General features: G+C 37.5%; 3 protein-coding genes across 7 annotated transcripts in view; 1 reads left to right on the top strand and 2 right to left on the bottom strand.

The window, feature by feature from the left end:
- The window catches only part of GRHL3 (grainyhead like transcription factor 3), a 126,179-nt gene that overhangs the window by 2,139 nt on the left and 104,823 nt on the right, over positions 1-19,217 (top strand). For 4 of the 5 annotated variants that reach the window (XM_075773793.1, XM_075773794.1, XM_075773800.1 and 1 more), the window contains exon 2: positions 1,021-1,062. In XM_075773793.1, the coding sequence (XP_075629908.1) occupies positions 1,021-1,062 (42 nt within the window). Of the gene's footprint in view, positions 1-1,020; positions 1,063-10,106; positions 10,181-19,217 lie in introns of those variants that run through there. The other variant, XM_075773799.1, reaches the window with a different exon arrangement.
- On the bottom strand, positions 1,038-3,607 carry LOC104634433 (fatty acid-binding protein, liver). Its single transcript, XM_010300948.2, has 4 exons — positions 3,449-3,607; positions 2,255-2,427; positions 1,872-1,961; positions 1,038-1,148 (listed from the first exon to the last, which is right to left on the bottom strand). Exons 1-4 carry the CDS (start codon positions 3,579-3,581, stop codon positions 1,098-1,100), a joined length of 447 nt encoding a protein of 148 aa, XP_010299250.2. The 5' UTR covers positions 3,582-3,607; the 3' UTR covers positions 1,038-1,097.
- The window catches only part of MYOM3 (myomesin 3), a 29,267-nt gene continuing 15,550 nt past the window's right edge, over positions 5,501-19,217 (bottom strand). The window contains exons 19-37 of the mRNA XM_010300950.2: positions 19,068-19,194; positions 18,416-18,594; positions 18,225-18,339; positions 17,784-17,940; positions 17,283-17,392; positions 16,760-16,804; positions 16,495-16,631; positions 14,724-14,868; positions 13,431-13,490; positions 12,396-12,463; positions 11,722-11,832; positions 10,550-10,637; positions 9,446-9,484; positions 8,781-8,886; positions 7,828-7,991; positions 7,160-7,196; positions 7,021-7,043; positions 6,875-6,930; positions 5,501-6,155 (exon numbers count right to left, since the gene is read on the bottom strand). Coding sequence (XP_010299252.2) covers positions 5,856-6,155; positions 6,875-6,930; positions 7,021-7,043; positions 7,160-7,196; positions 7,828-7,991; positions 8,781-8,886; positions 9,446-9,484; positions 10,550-10,637; positions 11,722-11,832; positions 12,396-12,463; positions 13,431-13,490; positions 14,724-14,868; positions 16,495-16,631; positions 16,760-16,804; positions 17,283-17,392; positions 17,784-17,940; positions 18,225-18,339; positions 18,416-18,594; positions 19,068-19,194 — 2,067 coding nt within the window. The 3' untranslated portion in view covers positions 5,501-5,855. The remainder of the gene's footprint in view (positions 6,156-6,874; positions 6,931-7,020; positions 7,044-7,159; positions 7,197-7,827; positions 7,992-8,780; positions 8,887-9,445; positions 9,485-10,549; positions 10,638-11,721; positions 11,833-12,395; positions 12,464-13,430; positions 13,491-14,723; positions 14,869-16,494; positions 16,632-16,759; positions 16,805-17,282; positions 17,393-17,783; positions 17,941-18,224; positions 18,340-18,415; positions 18,595-19,067; positions 19,195-19,217) is intronic.

A 19,217-nucleotide genomic window follows, 5' to 3' on the forward strand; every position in this document is an offset into this window, starting at 1 on the left:
TTAGCGTTAGAACTGCCTGGGAAGCAAAATGAACACAGTGATACTTGCAAGGTTACGCCAGTAAAACTCCCCATGAGGACAGCCTTATCCTAGAATAAGAATACATTTCTCAGATTGCTTATATCATGTTGCAAGTGTTATTAACTAAAACACAACCTCCCCCCCTCACAAACTGCTCTTCTCCTAGCATAGGAAGATGTAGACTCAGCTCTCTTAATTGGAATAAAACGTCCCCATGAGGATTTTAAATGGCATAATCAGTCCAGCAGCTTTTTTCCTGGAGGTCTTACACCTAAGACCATTTCTAACAAATCTGCACTGACTTGAAAAAGTATGAAATAGGACTGCTAATATAATAGTAGGATCTAATCAGCAGTGAACAGAGAAATGGTTATAGACATGGATCTGGGCATTTTATACTTCAGCAGAGACACATAATCTGAACATTGTACTTGAACTTCACAAACTTGAACTGTGACAAGCAGATATTCGGAGTACGTTGCAAATTGGAAGAATGCTTAATTCCCTTTGCCTTTGTTTAATTGTACTCGTGTACTTCATTTTAAGAGCAGTCATTCCTATTATTACTTTGTAATTTTTTATGACTGTTAAATACTTAATGGCTTTTCAAATATTACTGTTTCTATTTCTGTTAGACATGTGGTGCAGATCAGCTGAACAAATGTGTAATTGTTCTATGCTGGCTAAGTTATAGAGAAAGGGCTTTTAGTAGAAGACCAAACTTTACTAGACAAAATACTTAAAGCTGAATATGTTCAGTGAGTATGTAAGAAATCAAGAAGCATTTATATAATCTTTTGCCCACTCTCAAGGATTGTTATGATAAATCAAAATGTTCCGGTTAGTGTCCAGTTTTGGTTTTCTGGGAGACAGACTTCTGTCACTTTGAGTATAGAGGGGATGTAAGTGTACTCAGGGAAAACAGAGTCTTACAACTATGGGAAGTCATGCGTGTGTGAAAGTAGAAATCATAATTCTCTCCTGTACTATTTTTTTCAGATAAGAAAGATCACACCTTGTGGAAACTGCACTTTATTTCAGGTATGTAAAGATGTCACACAGGAGCTGATCTGTCTTTAAACTCTCTTGCTTCTTCTGACAAGTGTTACTCCACCATAAGTCATAGTCTGTAAAAGACAAATATGGATAACTTGTTTTTTCATGTAGACTTCTGGAAATCTATTTCTAGCTAAATGTCTAGAAGTTTCTGTAGTTCATGTTTAAATCTGGTTTATTCCACAAGAAAATACATATAGAGTACCTGCCTATAAATAGGTGTATAACATTCATACCAAAAAGCGTGTAGACATGGCACTTCAGGCCATGGTCTAGTAGACATGGTGGTGTTGGGTTGACGGTTGGACTTTATGTTCCTGGAGGTCTTTTTCAACCTTAAAGATTCTATGATAAAGCTAAGGGTGGAACCCTGCTATAGTAATCTAGAGGAATTTATAAGATGTCTTTCTGCAACGCGCTCAGCTGCTAAAGCCTTTCACACTTCAGTGTCTAGAATTGGCTCCAGGGCAGTAATTAATAAAAAGATTTGTAGAGCAGGATATATCAAATATATGAGCAGTGTTTAAAGGAGAGTCATCTAAGGCAATTGGTTTTAATATGAAACAGGAATAAAGGATACTAATAGTATTTTCCACTAACCTTGGTTAGTTTGAAATACTAAAATTCTGTATCTGCAGATTTAAGCACCTGTAAGGAATTCTGCAAGTAATGTAGTGATTTTGGGGGCAGGATTTTTTTTTCAAGATATTGAGCCTACACCAAGAGCTAATCAACAGAGAACATTTTTTTTCCTTCAGCATTTTGTTAATATGCCATTGTTTTATAACACTTACCTCCACCATTTCACTTCCTTTAATTTCTTGCTCATGAGAGAATTTTTCTGATTTGCACACAAGCTTCCCATTTACCATGTTCACAGTACACTGTTGAAGCAGATTTCAAAATAATTAAAAAAATTTAGATTTTGGGATTCAATTAGAATAAGTAGGGAACTACATAAATAAGAAATAAATGATACCAATGCTTGATAACCACATCTGCTAATTTAAACTGGAGACCAAGGCATTTTAATAAGAGTTTTAGAAGAAGCGTTTCTGTTTGTTGAAATGATAGAAATGTACGCTAATGGAAATGGTACAAACAAGTTTCACTCATAGAAGGAAACTGAAGTATAAGGATGAAAAAAAGAGATGCACCCATTCCTGAAATATATTACCTTTAGCTTTCTGCCATCCATAGTAGTAATGTCAGCCTCTTTTCCAAGCGTAAAGGAGTTAGTTACAGACTGTTTGGGTGTTTTTGATGTCACAACAAAGTCATCTCCTTTTTGTTGTATTTCAACAACAGGCTTAATATCTTTGGCGACTTTGATAATGTCATCTGACAAGGCTGTAAAAAAGGCAAAAAAGGACTTCTGTTATGAAGTAATGTGTTGATTTAAAATAGCACATTCTTTTTCTGTGATAAGGGTGCAAAAGATACAAACCAATAATTGAAAGTGATGTCCGAGTTAAAAAACAAAGTCTGTTTTGGATTCCTCACTTCTCTAGGGGCATATTGTTCCATTCTACCTAGTCTGTATAGATTTTGATACTATATTTATTAATCTTGTGTCAGAATATGTATTGTTTCTTTCAGTAACGGCTTGCCATATGATGGCATTTCTTCATGAAGAAAACCATGTGTGTATTATTTTGTTTCCCTGACCTCTTCCCAGGGAGATTGGAGGTGCGGATTGTCTGTCTAGTCAGAGCTGCAACAGTGCAAGTAACCTCAAACTACCTTATCAGGGTGTCTCTGGCATGATTTGAGAGTATCATCTTTAGCAATAGAGGGATTGGTTCAGGCATCATACTGTAGGACTAGGCTTTTCAACTATAACTGAGTTTTACTCTACTGAACGTCTCATATACATTTAAAACCTCCAATGTGAAAGTTTTGCCAAGATTGTCAAGAGGGTAAGTGTATTTTTGTTTAATGTAGGCACCTACTAAGTCATAGCCACCAAGTCGATTCCTTACAGATTACTAAACAGCTATCACTAGTGCTATAGAAAGTGCCTGCATGACTAATAGCACATTGGAAATCTGTGTACATCATTGACAACTTGTTTCTAGATAAAGGTACTTATAAAGTTATGTGTTAATCAAAACAAGTTGATTTCTGATATACCTCTTTCATGAGGGACTCATGTTAAGACAGGGATTTGGGAGTTATCTCTAACCTTTCTACATTGATCTATATGATTTTCAGCTTCTTTTAATTTCCAAATTAGACATTAGACTTATCTGGCAGGGGGTAGTTTGTCATGCAAACGACAACAACAACAAAACCAGCATAGAAATACAGTAATTAAAAGTGTTATACAAAGTGTGTGTTCCCATTATTTCAGAAATAGCTAGACACTTACCAAGAGCTTTCAGAAACGCTTCATAGTTCTCTTGAGCGTAGACTTGCCAGGTTCCACTGAATGCCATTATCAATGTTATAATGCAGTTTAGGGCAGTGATGCTAGCAGGAAAGTGAGGGCTCTCCCTGGTCATTCAGATGCTATTTATGGAAAGGGAAAGGCCAGCCCAAACTGTGAGATGACTGGCTAATTATTAACCATGAAGTATCAATTATTAATCATTTATTTGTTCTTGATGATCATAACCTCTAGTTCATTCTGCTTTGTAGAAAGTCTTACCTTGACCAGCTGGTTTGAGATGTTATGTTTATTGTGGGTTACTGAACTTGGGTAATTATTCATAATTGTTGTAAAGTGTTGCATGGATTAATTTGTTTTCTTTTTGTTCAAACGTCTATGTTTGATACATCTTTCGTGTTTTGGATAGAATTCTTCAGATAAAATGGCATAATTTACAATTGATGTGAGGTAATTACTGTCTTGCAGCAGGAACTTCCTAATTATCACACTATTCTCTACTATGGGCACTTGGACCTTAAATGGTGGGAATAAAATCCACAGCTATTTCTTCCAAAATTATGGGCTTCCAAGTGCTTGAGGACAGGGAAAATTGTGTTGGGGTGGGGCAGTCGGTTATGATTTTACCCGGTAGATGTCAGTAATGTGTATCTAAATCTGTATTAAATTCAGTTTGTTTTGTTTTGTTTTGTTTTTTAATTATCACTGCATACACAGAAGATTAAAGGTAAAATGAAACATGGAACTTTGGAAACTGAAATGAAAGAAGTAAATGGAATGTATTATTTTTGTTCTCACCGATTGCACCAAGAATTCCTCACTCATTATAGTTATTGAGTGATATTCTTTGCTGTCTGTGCAAGCACGACTGTTGATTTTGGAAGACATTCATTAGATTATATGTCTTGCATATATATTGCTTAATTCAAATAAAACATGTATCCCAGGGGTAGATGACCTTTCTAAGTTAACTTTTGTAACCCCATACTGGTCAGTAATTCTATTTAAATATAAAACCAATGCTGAACCTTTTCTTAAAAATTCACAACCTTTTTTTTTAGTCTGTAATTTTAAGGAAAATTCACACACACAGAGCCAATTTTGTAATTACGTTTACATATGATAATACCTGAGTAGCAAGGATGAGGTACTGAAAATGAATAAGGCCGTATTTATGCATGGGGTGTAACACACGTGGCTCCAAAAGGTACGTGTTGATATTGGAGTTTTTCTAGGACATGATTCATCTGTTCTACCATAGAGTAATGTTAATGATGCCATCGGAAGGGCCTGCTTTTCTTCATTCACTGTATGATAAATCTAGACAATTAGCTAAACTCTCTCACTTTTTAATAAATTATATACATTTAATTTAATTTCAATAATGTCTGAAATGTAACTGCCTTTGGTCAAATGATTGGCAATCCTGTACAGGATTGCTGTGCTCATTTATGTTGACACTGGGACAGCAGTGCCCTCAAATAATGAGGAAAAATACTGCTGTTGTGAGGACAGTTTATACTAGTTTGTGGAGCAATGTAAGATGCTATTTTGCCAAATAAATGTGTTTAGCTGGATGGCTGTATTAGGAATACTATCACTTTTTTATCTCTTACTGACACAGTTTTACTGGTAGAAGTTGGGAGTGTAGCTGTGGCTTCAGAGCCGTTGAGAGGCCACACTTTTTCTACATCCAGAGTATCTAACATAACTAATAAACCTAAAAATCTCTTTAATTCTAAAGAATATAGGTGTTCAGTAGGATGAAAGGATCTGGGTCCACCTCCGTAGATGATCACTCAACCCTTTTGTGTAAACGTATTAGTGCATGTCAGTGTATATATAGAAGCTGAATGTGTTCCTCTGTAAAGAACCATGCCTTGAAAATGTCACTGCCTTGTTTTCTTCCCATATGGCTTAGGTTTGTAAAGGTCTGTACTTCAAGGCCCTGATTCAGCATGCAACTTAGGAAAATTCTTAACTTCCCACACACAGGCTGAGTGATTTCAGGATGGATGTACTCTACAACAGTGCTGAGATGTCACCAAGTTTAATAATACACACACACAAGCATTTGTCAGCTACAAGATAATCAGTAACATATAGTGATTTAATACAAAAAAAACTCCACTGAAAGCCTGGTTCTCATATGTGAATCCTCTGGTATTTCCTCACACAGATTTACTAGGAAAGAGTTTCTCTGTAAGGTGAGCATGCATGTGAACACACACACGCACGAACTGTTTTCTAACAACTACCGAAACAAAAATAGTACAATATTACTAAAATAAAAATAGAGACATGAGCCTGAATTTTGGGGCACAGACACTGAAAGGAATCTGAAGGAGTTAAAAGTCCTTTTAAATTCAGTGAGACATAATTGACAAATTCATTTAGGCTTTTCCATTACAATCCCGCCTGGGGCTTGCTCTTCTCCCATTCCTATTGGTATCTCTCCGTGCTTATAGACACTGATAGTAACCTGCCCTGTTTCAGAACCATACTTATTCTTGACATAGATGCTGTATTTTCCTGTGTCTTCATTGCAGACTTTCTCTATGGTAATTGTAACGACTGCCCCCTTCACATCCATTTTGTAACGATCTTTAAAGATGATAACCTTCTCGTTTTTGAACCAAGTGATTTCTGGGTAAGGATCTCCAGAGACACAGCAAGTTAAACACAGGGTCTATTGTAAAACAGATAGCAGAAATAGATTATGAAGATATAAATGAGCATGGAAATTCAGTTGATGGGAAATCAAGAAAAATAATCCATTCTCTTAGATTTTCAATAGGTGAGAATCCAGGATTGTCCACTCCTTTTCTTGATATCGTCCAGTACAATCAGGATTAACCTGACTGAATTCACTGGGCCTGACTCATATTTGTGCTACTGTCTTTTTATAGCTCTCTTACACTTTAAAGTGACACCTAAATAGGCACATGGTGAATTTGCAATGACTTTACAGGATTTTTATTCTGCCTGTGTATGAGTAAAGGGGAATGTGACTCAAAAATGTAAGCAGCAAGTTTATATGATGGGAAAATCAGGTCCAGCACTTAAAGGCCTTTGTCTATTCCTATGAAATGGGAAGACAACGGAAAGGATCTGGGTATGAAACAGACCTAGGAAGCAGTAACATCCGTAACCTGTGAAAAAGAGGTTTCTGTGCCACGGAGAGCACCTGTATGTGCAGAAGCACATGCATGTTTGGAAGCATCACCAACAATATAGGGGGCTGATACAAGTGTCGTGGAGAGTACCACTTCACACCTTAGGCAATTGCAGTAGCTCAGAAAAGCTGATGGGAACATACAGGAGGGGGAAACAAGTAGTTTTCTCCCCATCAGTTATTCTTCTATGTCTGTGCAAGGGCCAATTATATGAACAGTTACTCAATATTACCTTGTCCTCCATGATGGTGGCAACATCTGGCAGACCTTGAACAACTCTGGCACGACCTGGGAATGAAGAAATATGACCTTTTAGTTTTACTTATCAGCATACTGCTTGGCTTTGTTTCGCAGAAGGAAGGAAATTAATTTACTTACACTTTTCTGCTACTGCTGCTTGTCTGAAAGTGAGAGAGATAAAATTATAGTGGTTTTATTTATTATGCATTGTATTCTCAATACAGAATATGACACTCAAAATAGATTTAGCTGTGAAAATATTTAGGCAGGAACTTACTTTAGCCGCCTGTGCTCAGCCAGGGCATCGTCAAAGGCTGCAAGGAATGGAAAGATTTTAGGGAAAGTTGCTGTTTATTTCATTTGACTTAGTAGATTTAACAGAATGCATCAGTGTTGAAATTACAGGTGTTTGCGCACATAGATATGTATAATTATATCTAGACAGTACCTATATCTGCCTTAAGAAAATATGAATCTATTTATATACTACTGAAATAAGTGGGATCTAGTACTCCCTTTCCAAAGAGAAGTCCAGAGGAGAAAAAAAAACCAACCAACCCAACTTTGAACAGTTCGGAAAAGTCTTTGTAAAGCTGAAGCCATATTCTCCTTTCCAAGATGCCCCCTGTAAGCTGTGTTGGCCTATGGAGGAGTTGGACACATCCCAGGAGCAGCTGCCCTCCCTCTCATCCTTTCCTCTTGCCTTGCAGTATGGCACCAAGGCTCCCTAAAGGCTTCAATCCTTTCTGCTGCGCACTTCTCTCCCCATGTTTCTTCTGACTTCCGTGGGCACTTCACTAACCCAATTTCATAGTGTGCTGTCATGGAACTGCAGCTCCAGCTCAAATAAGGCAGAGAGGAATCCCTGCCCATAATTTGAAGGAATCTTGGAAAGCACCTCAGGCATATCTCATTCCTATGATGGTATTGTTTGACTCAGCTTACCTTGTCCAGACAAGTCAGTTGACAGTTTGCGAGAGTTGCTCCCATCAAATAACTCCAGGGTGTATTTTCCCTTATCTGCATCTGTTGGGTTCAGTATGTGAAGCCAGATCTGATTCATTGTGCTCCCAGCTTTCAGTCTGTCACGGCTTTCCAGTTGTTTCTCCCTAAGTAAACAAATGATATAATTTCAATAGTATTTAGCAGAGTTGTATAAATTAGAACACTAACTCTTTTTAGACCTATGCTGGTTAGAGTAAGAGTGGGAGTCAGGACTTCGCTGTTAATTTCATGGAGAGTTATGTGCTCAGTCACTTTTGAAAATCTCACGGGGTATCTAGCTGTGCTTTTAGGCAGTTTGCCAAAGCTCTACAAACTCTACAAAAGACCTCTTCGTTCTTATTTAGGAGATTAAATAGGATTTAGATGTTGAATATTTGTAAGCATTTAGTCCTTAAGCGTTATTAAAAATTGGCCTCCTTATATACACGTGTAGGCGGTATCTAATAAAACACCATTTCTCTATTTTATGAAGACATTATGAGGCTAGTGTTTGGAAAGAATTTTATAATGTCTGGGAATATTTGTTATTCAGAGTGGGGGAATAGAGTGGTTTAGGGAAGTACAAAGTAGTAGAAATAAAGAATTTGAAAAAAACAACAACTTTTTTTCCTGTAACTGAGCAATACCTTCAATGCATCATTATCATTTTAGTAAAGACGATCACTTACAAATATTTCTGCAGTGCTAAAATAAAAATAACATGACTGCTTATTCTGGAATTGCCAGACATGTTTCAGGATGCAGAGTGAATTGTGTTTTTCAGCCCTTACTCAGACAAATCTACCATTGCCTTAAAAAGCTACAGGCTCAGGCTCAACATGTTTAATTTTGATGATAAACAATTACAAGCAACAGTACTCCAGAAGCCTTGCAAATACGTTTTGGGGACTTACTTGTGATACCAGGTTGTTTTCATGTAGTCTGTGTAGTACTTCACATCTGTGTAGATTTTGATGCCTTCTTCAGTAGGCTGAATTTTCAAAGGTGTAGCAGAAAGAGCTAACAGTATAATTAAAAGACTGAAATTGAGGAGGATGTTCAAGAATGCACAAATTTACATGTTACGCAGCAAAATCCCAAGCGACCTATTAACATTTCTCTTTGGGGAATGTGGCTAGCTGAAAGCTGGATGGTATTCTACCTCTTGAAGACCCTGGATCTTTTAGCCAGCAGCCAGTGGAAAAATGTCAGCATCTCTTCGAGAGATACGGGTCCAGAATACACATCTCATAGACAGAAACATACAACTTGCCCAAATTCACATAACAAGTGATGTGGCAAGGAGTAGGCTGCTGGCACGTAAAGGTCACAGAATTAATTTGTAAGTGCGGAGGGGTTTATGTCCTGGGTTTATTTACTGATCATCCTCGAACTGACAGTTCAAAGGTGCTTCTAACACTAAAAGAATAGTAAATGGGTGGTATTGTACTTGAGATGGTAAATATTGACCTCTTGATCCAAACCCAGGAACAGTTCCTGAGCAGTTTGCTCTGATCTTGGCACCCTGCCTTTCTCCCCTTCCATTATCACTGTGTCACTTGATGAGAAAATGACATACCACTGATCCTACACAGCTCCTTGAGAAGGTCTTCAAAGGCTGCAAAGACATAAAGATTTAAGTGTCTATACCATATTTAGCAAATCACATCTGATCTACCAACTTAATTTCATTATGTTTAGGATGTATCATATCTAGTAATTATTTGTTGTCTTTTTCTGGTGCAAAGCTTACTTGGAATGGAGTTTTTGCCACTGACTCATTTATTTTTAGATGCTGGGCATTTCTTACTAAATATAGATGCTTCCATCTTCCTTAGCACTTAATGTGTTCAACAGACTGCCTCACAGAAAGCAGATTTATGTATCAGGTTTAAATTCGAGATGTCAGGGTAGGATTTAATCTTGGGAAGCAGAATCTTCTGATTGATGCTGAGTTGAAGTGACTGAAACATTACTGAGCTTTTAACTGTGGTGCTTGACAGAATTTATAATGCAGTCATAGCTTGATGAATGACTACATATGTAAATGACATTAGAATGTCAGAACTGCATGCTTATTTTTCAGTTTCCAGAGCATATTCAGAACACTGAAAAGTGAAGCAGGAATCTGCAGTAACATGTGATTATTTTTCCACTTAATGTTGTCTTTAACAACTATTCTGTCGTTGTAATTCAGCCTAGAATTTTTTTCGCTAGTGGGGGATGCAGAATGGACATAGAATTTGTTCTCCTGATGCTTCGGAGGACTGGCTGAACTTCCAGGAGTGAAATGTGGATTATCAAATGAAATACAGTATGGACAGATGCAAAAAAAAGCTCTGAGATCAGATTCAGAGGAGACTTTTATTCTGTTCACTGGGCTCTGTATAACTCTTGCAGAATAAGAGACTGTTTTTCCATAGTGCATTTGATGACATCAGTCTCACATGAAATGTGATTTTTAAAATGATCAGCATGCATATATATATATGCTATGGTAGATCAGGAAACTCTTTAAATTTGACCAGTTACTTTTTGTGCAGGTTTTAATTCCTATAAAGGCATGTAGGTACTATGGTAATTAACAATGTGGTAGAAAGTTATGAAATTTGTTTTTAAATCCAAAATTAATCCCAGGCAGAGGTGTGAATGTGTATTATTGGCTGATACAAGGTTCTCTTACCTCCTTTTGTGAGATCAAGTTGGGTGTAGTCCTCTCCTCGGTCATCTGAAACAAGAGCTTTGTATTGGCCCTCATCTGCTTTGGTTATCTAGAAAATACATATGTACCTATGTAATATTTATTTAAAAAAAAAAAAGAAAAAGACAAAACCTAAAACCAAACCCCCCACACACACCCCCAACAGAAATTTCATATATCATTGAAATAGGGCAGGATTTGGAAAAGGGGGAAAAGCTGAGATTTTCTTCTTCCCCCTCAATGCATTTGGCTGGATGGATCTGAAAGCAGGACAAAAAAGGCAATTTGCCCCAGAATCTCCTTTGAAAGGTTAAAACGGGCCCTGGTTCATTATGAACCTATATGTTGTCAGTTATGGGGAGTCAGTATCTCAGCGTTTGCCCTCAGTCACCCTGTACTGCTGCGTGCCCTTAGTGGTGTAAAGTACAGGTACGTCTGGGACTCGGTGATGATGAATGCCCACTACTCCATAAATTTTCCTCCTGTTGCTTTGCCAATGCTCTTGACTTCCAGCCTGCAGTGTTCCTCCTGGTCCTCAGGCTTGTGTGAGCAGAGATTCACATGCATTTATCTATTTGTTTTCTATAAGTGATTCACCTGTTTGAAATCAGGATGAAAAATCAAACCCAAACAAGATTCAAATTAGCCATGCAGAGATTGCACTAAAACTCTAACTGTACCATCAAGCTCCCTTTCTTCAGCTATATCTTCTCTGAGGCAGAGTTAAGATTACAAGGGGTATTATATCAGCTTATCTGGCCTTCTCTATAGGTCAAGGCATAGCATTTCATTCAGTTACATCTACAATGAGGTCAGTAACTTTTTTGGTTTTCTTTGTTACTAAAGTTCATCTCCAGAATAGGCAACCAGTCCTGATCAGAAAACCTCAAAAGCCCACACTTTTCTTTTTAGCCACTCAGGACATGTTAAATTTTTAACATGCACTCACTGTAAAAACATCTTATTTCTAATGCAGATCTATCTGACTATAATGTTCAATGGTTTCTTCTTTTGTGTTTTTCTCAGCATACGTTCAATTTCTTTCATTTAGTGGGCGCTACCCAAAACACACATTGAATATTAATAAGATCAACCCATATTTTTTGCATTTTCATGTGATCACCAAAGTGTCTGAGTTGTCTTATATTTTTCACCTTTTTAACAAGAAGAGTTCCTATCCCAGTCTGTGGATCAAACACACCACCTGCTCGTGCTTTCTTATTGAAGAACCATTGGAAGCTGGTGTCCCTTCTCAGGTTGGTTGCCTGTTTGAAGTCAACATTTAGAAGTCAGGGTTCCAAATCCATTTTATTTCTGAATGCCTAGATGCCTTTCTAATATAGAATCATAGAATCATAGAATCATAGAATGGTTTGGGTTGGAAGAGACCTTAAAGATCATCTAGTTCCAACCCCCCTGCTGCAGGTAGGGACACCCTCCACTAGACCATGTTGCCCAAAGCCTCATCCAACCTGGTCTTAAACACTTCCAGGGATGGGGCCTCCACAGCCTCTCTGGGCAACCTGTTCCAGTACCTCACCACTCTAACAGTAAAGAATTTTTTTCTAACATCTAATCTAAATCAACCCTCCTTCAGCTTAAAATATGAAACATCACTTGCATTAGAAGATTGCTCCAGAATCTTAGAAACTTCCTTCTTTATTAAAATTTCTGTCCAAGATATACTATCTCTTAACTTTCATTGGTCTGCAGTCTGCAGATAAGCATTTGGATGAGCACTGTTCATACCCTTCCCTTAAAATTCACATCTAAAATGTAATGCTAAAGGAATTCAGACTGTGCAGTTGCATCACATAGCTGTATGTACCTTGCAGGTAAGGAGTACTTCACAGTTCTCAGTAACCTTCCATTTCAAATTCTCTATAAAATGAGGACCTATAAAAGAAATAAGTATTTTTTGCAATGCGATTCTGCAGCTCTCAAGTGTTATCTACAGAAATGCCTCCATCTAGCGGTGAATCCCGGCTGTAGGGTCTGTGGGAATGCGTCATGCTACTGAGTTTTGCGTGCAATAGGCACGACAGTTTAGAGCGTATCATTATTGCTGGTTTTGTAATGTCCTTAGGTAAAACATCTTTGTTGAGGAATCCTGTTTTAAAATGTAGTTAGTGATGCTGCCTAACCGGTCCTTTATGAGACTGCTCAGTGTAGAAGTTGATAGATATTTCCCAGGTGAATTGCGATGGAATAGAAAAGCCATATACTTTCTGATACTCTTCCTGATTCTGGGAGGGTAAACTGGGGGACAGAGTACTTTATATACACTTTCACCTTATACTGAGCATCTCTGAAGACAGGAGACTGGACCTATAGTCTAGTGTGGTATCACAGTTGTTACTAAGTGAATGTTTTTATCCCCGCTAGAAGGGGATCACCTTTCCAATGGTAGCGGTTTTTCTCTGAAACTGTTTATAAACTTCCTTATTCATGAATATAAGATAGGGGATAAAATGAAAGCGGAATGCATGAGTCTTTTTAATCTTATCTAGAGAATCCTGTTTTCCACAAGGAAAGTGAGTGGATCTTAATTACATGGTATATATTCAGATTGGACAACTTTCAGAATTCAAGAATGTTCAGTGCTGCACTGATGGAGAAGATCTATACTGAGGATTGTGGCTAGTATGGCTAAAACTATTTAAATAAATTATTTTGATTTTTAAGAGCAGGCCAGATTATCTTAAAATAAGGAGTCTTATCCTAGTGTGTTAATCAGCTTAAATAATACACTTTAAAAGATGATAAAGAAAAGTCTTTAGAGCCAGCAGTGAAATAGCTTTGCTCAGCTTTTGCCATCCTGTGGCATAGTTCTGGCAAGTCATTAACCTTCAGCTTATCTTACCCTGCTTTTTTTTCCATTCTCTCCGTTTTGCATCAGCCTCCTCGGCAACTTTAGTGAAACCTGTGAGAACAGCAATGGTCAAAGTCAACAAAGCCCACACTATTTCTCAGTTCTTTCTTCAGACATTCCTGATCATAAAGGGTGTTATCATTAGAGCTGTGATACTTGTTTTTCAGACATCTGTAGTGCATGAGTTACTCCTGGTCCCCACTGAGAACCCTGAACAGATTAGTACCATCATTCTTTCATTGTACTGGTTGCTCAAACCTAGCATTTATTTTCATTAAAACAAAAGAGTCTTTGAAGACCTGACCATTATGCATTTCGGAAATGAAATAGGAGTTTTGACCATACAAAAAGGTAGCTAGAAACCCTGAAATTAAAATGTTTAAAAAGTAAGAAACACAGAAGAAGGCAGAGAGCATAGAATGTAACTTTAGTTATCTCTACTTCCTTCATTGTCAGTAAAGAAAAATGAGCGTTTCTAGAGCACAATTCATCAAACTTATTCTATATCTTGAACTTAGCATGTGCTAAACCACTGTGTGAAACTGCTTGTTTCTCTCCACTGGTTGTAAAGGGAGTTAAGCAGATTTGACATTTTATAGACACTTTCCACTCAAAAAGTTTGGAAGCTTTAGAAGGTCACTTGAAAGCAAACTGTTTGTAAGAACTGAAAATAGAGATAGACACTCTATGAGGAAGTATTTGAATTAGAACATTGTTGCTTTCTATTTTTAATTAATTAAAAAAGGCTCTCTGTACTAGCATATACAAAGACCCTATATGTTTCATGTTCAGCTTGCTTTGTTGCTTGGACTTGTCGTGGAGTACAGTTAACACTGGTTTCTTTCTTACATTCAGTTTAATGCAACTAACCAGCTGTTAAATACACTGAATGTTCAACTTGATCCTGTCCTGAGATAAGTAAGTACACGTAATAACATGCCATACAGTTTAATGCCAAGACACAGACAGTTTGCCATAGCAAGATAATATGTAAAACATTTGAAAAAAAATAACTAAGCATTCCACTTGATATTTTGCTTTAGCAGACCATGCTTATCATTAGGGACGCTATTTATAAGACCAAAAGCTTCCATTTATGTTAAAGAGAAATTCAGATAATTTCTTACATGATTCCTGGACTTTAAATGTGTCCTAAAATAAATATTTGTTCTCTCCATTCCCAGTGTGCCATTATAACTGTTGGAAATACTTTGGGGCCTTAAGTGCCTAGAAAACTTTCCACTGAGCATGGCAGTCTATATTTGATCCTGAATTTCCACTTACATTCATCCACAAGAACTAGGGTGAATTGATTTTTAGCTTTTCCATCTTGCAGCTGGGCTGTGTACACCCCTTTATTATCATCACAGAAATTCTGGATTATCAGTTCTACGAGACCTTTTCCTTTGACAAAGTTTATTTTATGTGTCTGTGTAAAACAAAAAGAAATATGATAAACTGAATAGTATTTCCACAGTGGAACTGTTCCAAGGTCAGATCCTGGCACAGCATCTACTACAGCACTCAGACATTACAGTCCTTTTATATATGTGTCCTTATATATTTCGCTTATCTTACAGGGGTAATGAAGCCAATGCACTCTGATATGCTATATTCTGGGATTCATCTAGTATTTGTTTACGTATGTAGGTAAAGTAGAATTGCTTACAGCAGAACTTTTCTCTGGGAGAGACTTTCAGTTAAAACCACGTAACCCAATACATTCTTTCTTGTTGGATGTTACAGACTTTTCAGCTTACCAGAATCTGTATGATTTTTATTATAATAGAAGTGTTGCACTTAATTACACATCTGTGGCATGTAATTGCATATTTGGGCAATGATGAGTAATATTGCCACCCTCTTGACATCATGCAAGCACCAGCGAACTTTTTATATATACATGCCGAAACCTGCCAGACACTTGAACTTAAATACCATCATTATGCCTTACCGCCTTGTTTGCTCTAAGCAAATATTATTGTTACAAAGAGCTTGACAAATACTTTGTAATTGTGCATAACCCTGCCAGTTCTCCAGTGCAGAAAAGACAGTTCTTAGAATAGACAAAGCCTTCAATAAATTTGCTACACATTACTTTGAAAAACCCCAACATCACAGTAACAGCTCTGAAATTCTTTGGCCTAGTCCTGTCCCTTTGTTATAGCTGTTCTTTTTGTTATCTTGGCATTGCTACACTGCATTTAACTGACAGGTGAATGATTTATGTTGTTCTTCATTCTCAACTGTTCTCCCCTCTGGTCCTGTCATTCCAAATACTTGTAAAATGTTATAATATTAACTTGATATGGGAAGACAAGGAGAGGCTATAACGTTTTTTTAAATGTATCAGAAGGTTGGAGAGCACTGTAACACATGATGCAGTGTTATTTCCAGTGCCTCAGACTCAGAAATAAATCACTTTCATCTGCTCTTAGAATTCATGGGATTTATCTATATTCAGTTCAAAGAGAAAGGGTGGAAAGCTTGCAGCTTTGCCTGGTAAACAGAAGAAAAATATCCTGTCTCATTGTGAGAGATGGTATTTCTTTAGCATCCACTGAAATGAGTCACGTTTGTTCATCCAAGAAAAAGCACTCCATCCTGCACAGGCGCATTTGTAGTATCAGATGAATTACACATGGCTGAGGTTTGTTGTCATAAAATTCCCTTATAAAAGGGAAGTCTCTGCTGTGGCAAGATTGTTAGTGACAGCCCCTCGGGAGGTGCGGGATAACAGGAAAGCTGGATAAGGAGGGGACATTCTCTGAGTGTTACCACTGAAGGTTTTGGTGGCCACAGCAGAGGAATGTTAGACTGTCTTGAACTAACAGTGCCGATACTGCAGCTTGCTTGATACTAGGACTGGGCATCTCGAGAATCAGACAATTGGCTTTTTGTTTATGCACAGAGGGAAATAAGCCCTAGACTTTTCCAAAAACACACATCAAAATATGTGATGGGAATTTAGAAAACTGGGAATGTACCCATTTACTCTATCTCCCTATTCAGCAGGAGGAAAGTAAGTCAGAATTAAAACCAAAACAAAACATACTGGAGTACTTGTAAGCTCCTTGTCATTGAAGATTAAATGCAGCTCTGCATTTGGTGACAGCTTTTCAACCTCCAACCACAGCCGCACTTCTCCTTTCTCCAGAACATCAATATTCCATCCAGATATCAGCTTGATCACTGAAAACAGAGAGAATCACAGAGGGGAATTCATAGGCAAACCACAGAATTTGGTTCAGCCAGGGTTCTGCCACGGTTCTGCCAGGTTTCAGAGTCTATGGTAGTGGCTTCTTACTGATTCAACTTACATGGGTTCCTGATTTCATGGCTACGTTTCAGTAACTTGTCCAGATCTGAAATGCAAAGAATAACAAGTCATTTAGATTAGGCCAAAATAAATTCATTGTATTAATTTAGTTTAATTTGTTAATGACCTTTATTTATCTCAAGAAGAAGATAATAAGTATAAAATATTCAATAGCGGGGTGGACTAGAAAAGGTTGTGAAGATGATTCTTAGGTATGTCTGAATAGAATGTTGGTTGTATCAATTCAAGAAACATGTTAAAGAAGTTTTAAATCACTGTGATGGTGTAGCTGTGTGTGAAATCTAAACTGTAATGGAAAAATGACCTTCCAGGAGCATGGAATCTTTTCTTAGGGGACTTTAAAAGAAACTGCTGCTGAGCCTTCAAGGAATGGGAAACATCTTTCTAATGATGCCACTATCATTATCACTTACTATTCCTCTATGAGAAATTTTTCTCTAAATATCTAATATAAGAAAATTATGCACATTGGATTTTTGTTCTTGTCAATTATTAGTTTTTACCTTCTTTTGTTAAAGAGCAGCTGGCAGAGATATCGTCATCTACATCTGTGACCTCCACTGAATATATACCCAGATCCTTTTCTGATGCGTCTTTCAGTATAAGCTTAGATCTTAAAAATAAAATGAAATAAAATTAAAAATTATATTGTCCTCAAAAAATATTTCTTCTGTAACAGAATGCAATACATTTGATACACCTGGAACATCAAATATGGCACTCATTGTCATTTATATGTGACACTGAGGAGCAAGGCAAAAGCATTAGCAATATGATGGCTGATGCTTTCCTTTTGTGACCTGAAGATTGCACTGGATGCCCCATTTCATGGACACCAGAACTGAGAATCAGCTACAGAGATTTGCAGTTCAATAGTGTATATGTATTTTAGTTGAATATTGGAAGGAGAGGGAAACATTTGGCTTCACATTTTTCTCAGTGTTTAATGTGTTCTTTATTTGAGAGTCCACAATTAATTTTCTCAGTGTGCATTATATACTCACGTATTGCCTTTCTCTTCAGTTTGAACTCTGTCAGCATCTGGTGGTCCTTCATAGTCCTTTGACCAGATAAATTCAGAGGAGTCATTCTTTTCAGGAGCTTCAAAAGCCATATAAATGAAACCCTCTTCATCGACCCCAAGTTCAATTTCATGTGTGCCTGTATGAGAAAAAAGCCCACAAACTATTCCTTTACCAAAACAGATCAGGGCTTAGCTTCTGGATGTCTAACTCAAAAAAAAAAAAAAAAAAAAAAAAAAAAAAAATCCGGAGTGTATAGCTAGAGTAAATTCATTTGGGCAGTTTTATTTACTAATCTTTATTTTGACTAAGGTTTCGTTCTTGTTATGAAACATGTAGCTTATGTTTCATAAAGCAGTTTTTTACTGGAATCATCATAGGATTTACAGGATTTGTGCAATCTTGTCACTTCTAGTTTCATACCAGGTTTGGTTTTAGCCACCACAGGATCTGAGGGGAGTGAAGGGGGTCCAATTCCAGCCTTGTTCAGCGCTCTTACTCGGAAAATATAGCATTTCCCTGTCTCCAGATCTGAAACCTGCAGGAAACAATGACAGCAATTAATGTAAGACTAAATGAGAAGCAACACTTGGATACTAAGTGCATATACAGACCTTCATATGGGTGGTGGGTATGGACTGCTTATTTATTTGTTTCCATTCCTCTGACCCTTCTTTACACATGTCTATATAATACCCTGTAACTGGACCTGCTCCTATGTACAATGGTGCTTCCCAGTGTAGCTTCAGGGATGCGTCTCTTACTTCAGTGCACTTCACATCATAAGGAGGGCCTGTTCAAAGAAGGGTAGGCTGTCAAACAGTAACATTAAAAAAAGCAACTTTGTTTGAGTTCGAGATCAGAAAGCAGAGAGTTTTAAGATAACAAGTGAATAGAGGGTCCATAGGAGATGCTTTCTATGCTAATTAACTGTAGAGGTAGGTTCTAGAAAAAAGCATGCATCAGCTGGTTTAATGTTATTTGCTTTGATGTAATATACAAAGACGTTAAGATATTAGATGCAGATACTTCATTCTCTGGAAACATTATTAAAAATACCTGGGTGTTGTATCTGTGTAATGCAGAAATAATAGCCTACATCTGAATCGGAACTTCCCTAGAAGTGTTTGTGTGCTTCCCTGTACTGGGAGCCACCCTTATACAGACCTATAGTTTTCAGAAGTCCCTCAGATTCACAGAAGAGTGAGGAGATGACTAATATACCTGGTAAGATTTTTCTGGCTGTTGTTTTTACATGAGAGGTACCTGGTTCTGGCATTGTCCATTCCTCACATCTGAACGAGTCACTGGGTTCAGATACTTCCCCAACACCAGCCATGTTCACTGCACAGGCACGGAATTCGTACAGGTGACCTTCCTTGAGGTTGCTGACCTTTGGGTTCAGAAGTGCAAACA

The sequence above is a fragment of the Balearica regulorum genome, chromosome 22 (genome assembly GCF_011004875.1).
Source record: "Balearica regulorum gibbericeps isolate bBalReg1 chromosome 22, bBalReg1.pri, whole genome shotgun sequence".
NCBI classification, from domain to species: domain Eukaryota; kingdom Metazoa; phylum Chordata; class Aves; order Gruiformes; family Gruidae; genus Balearica; species Balearica regulorum.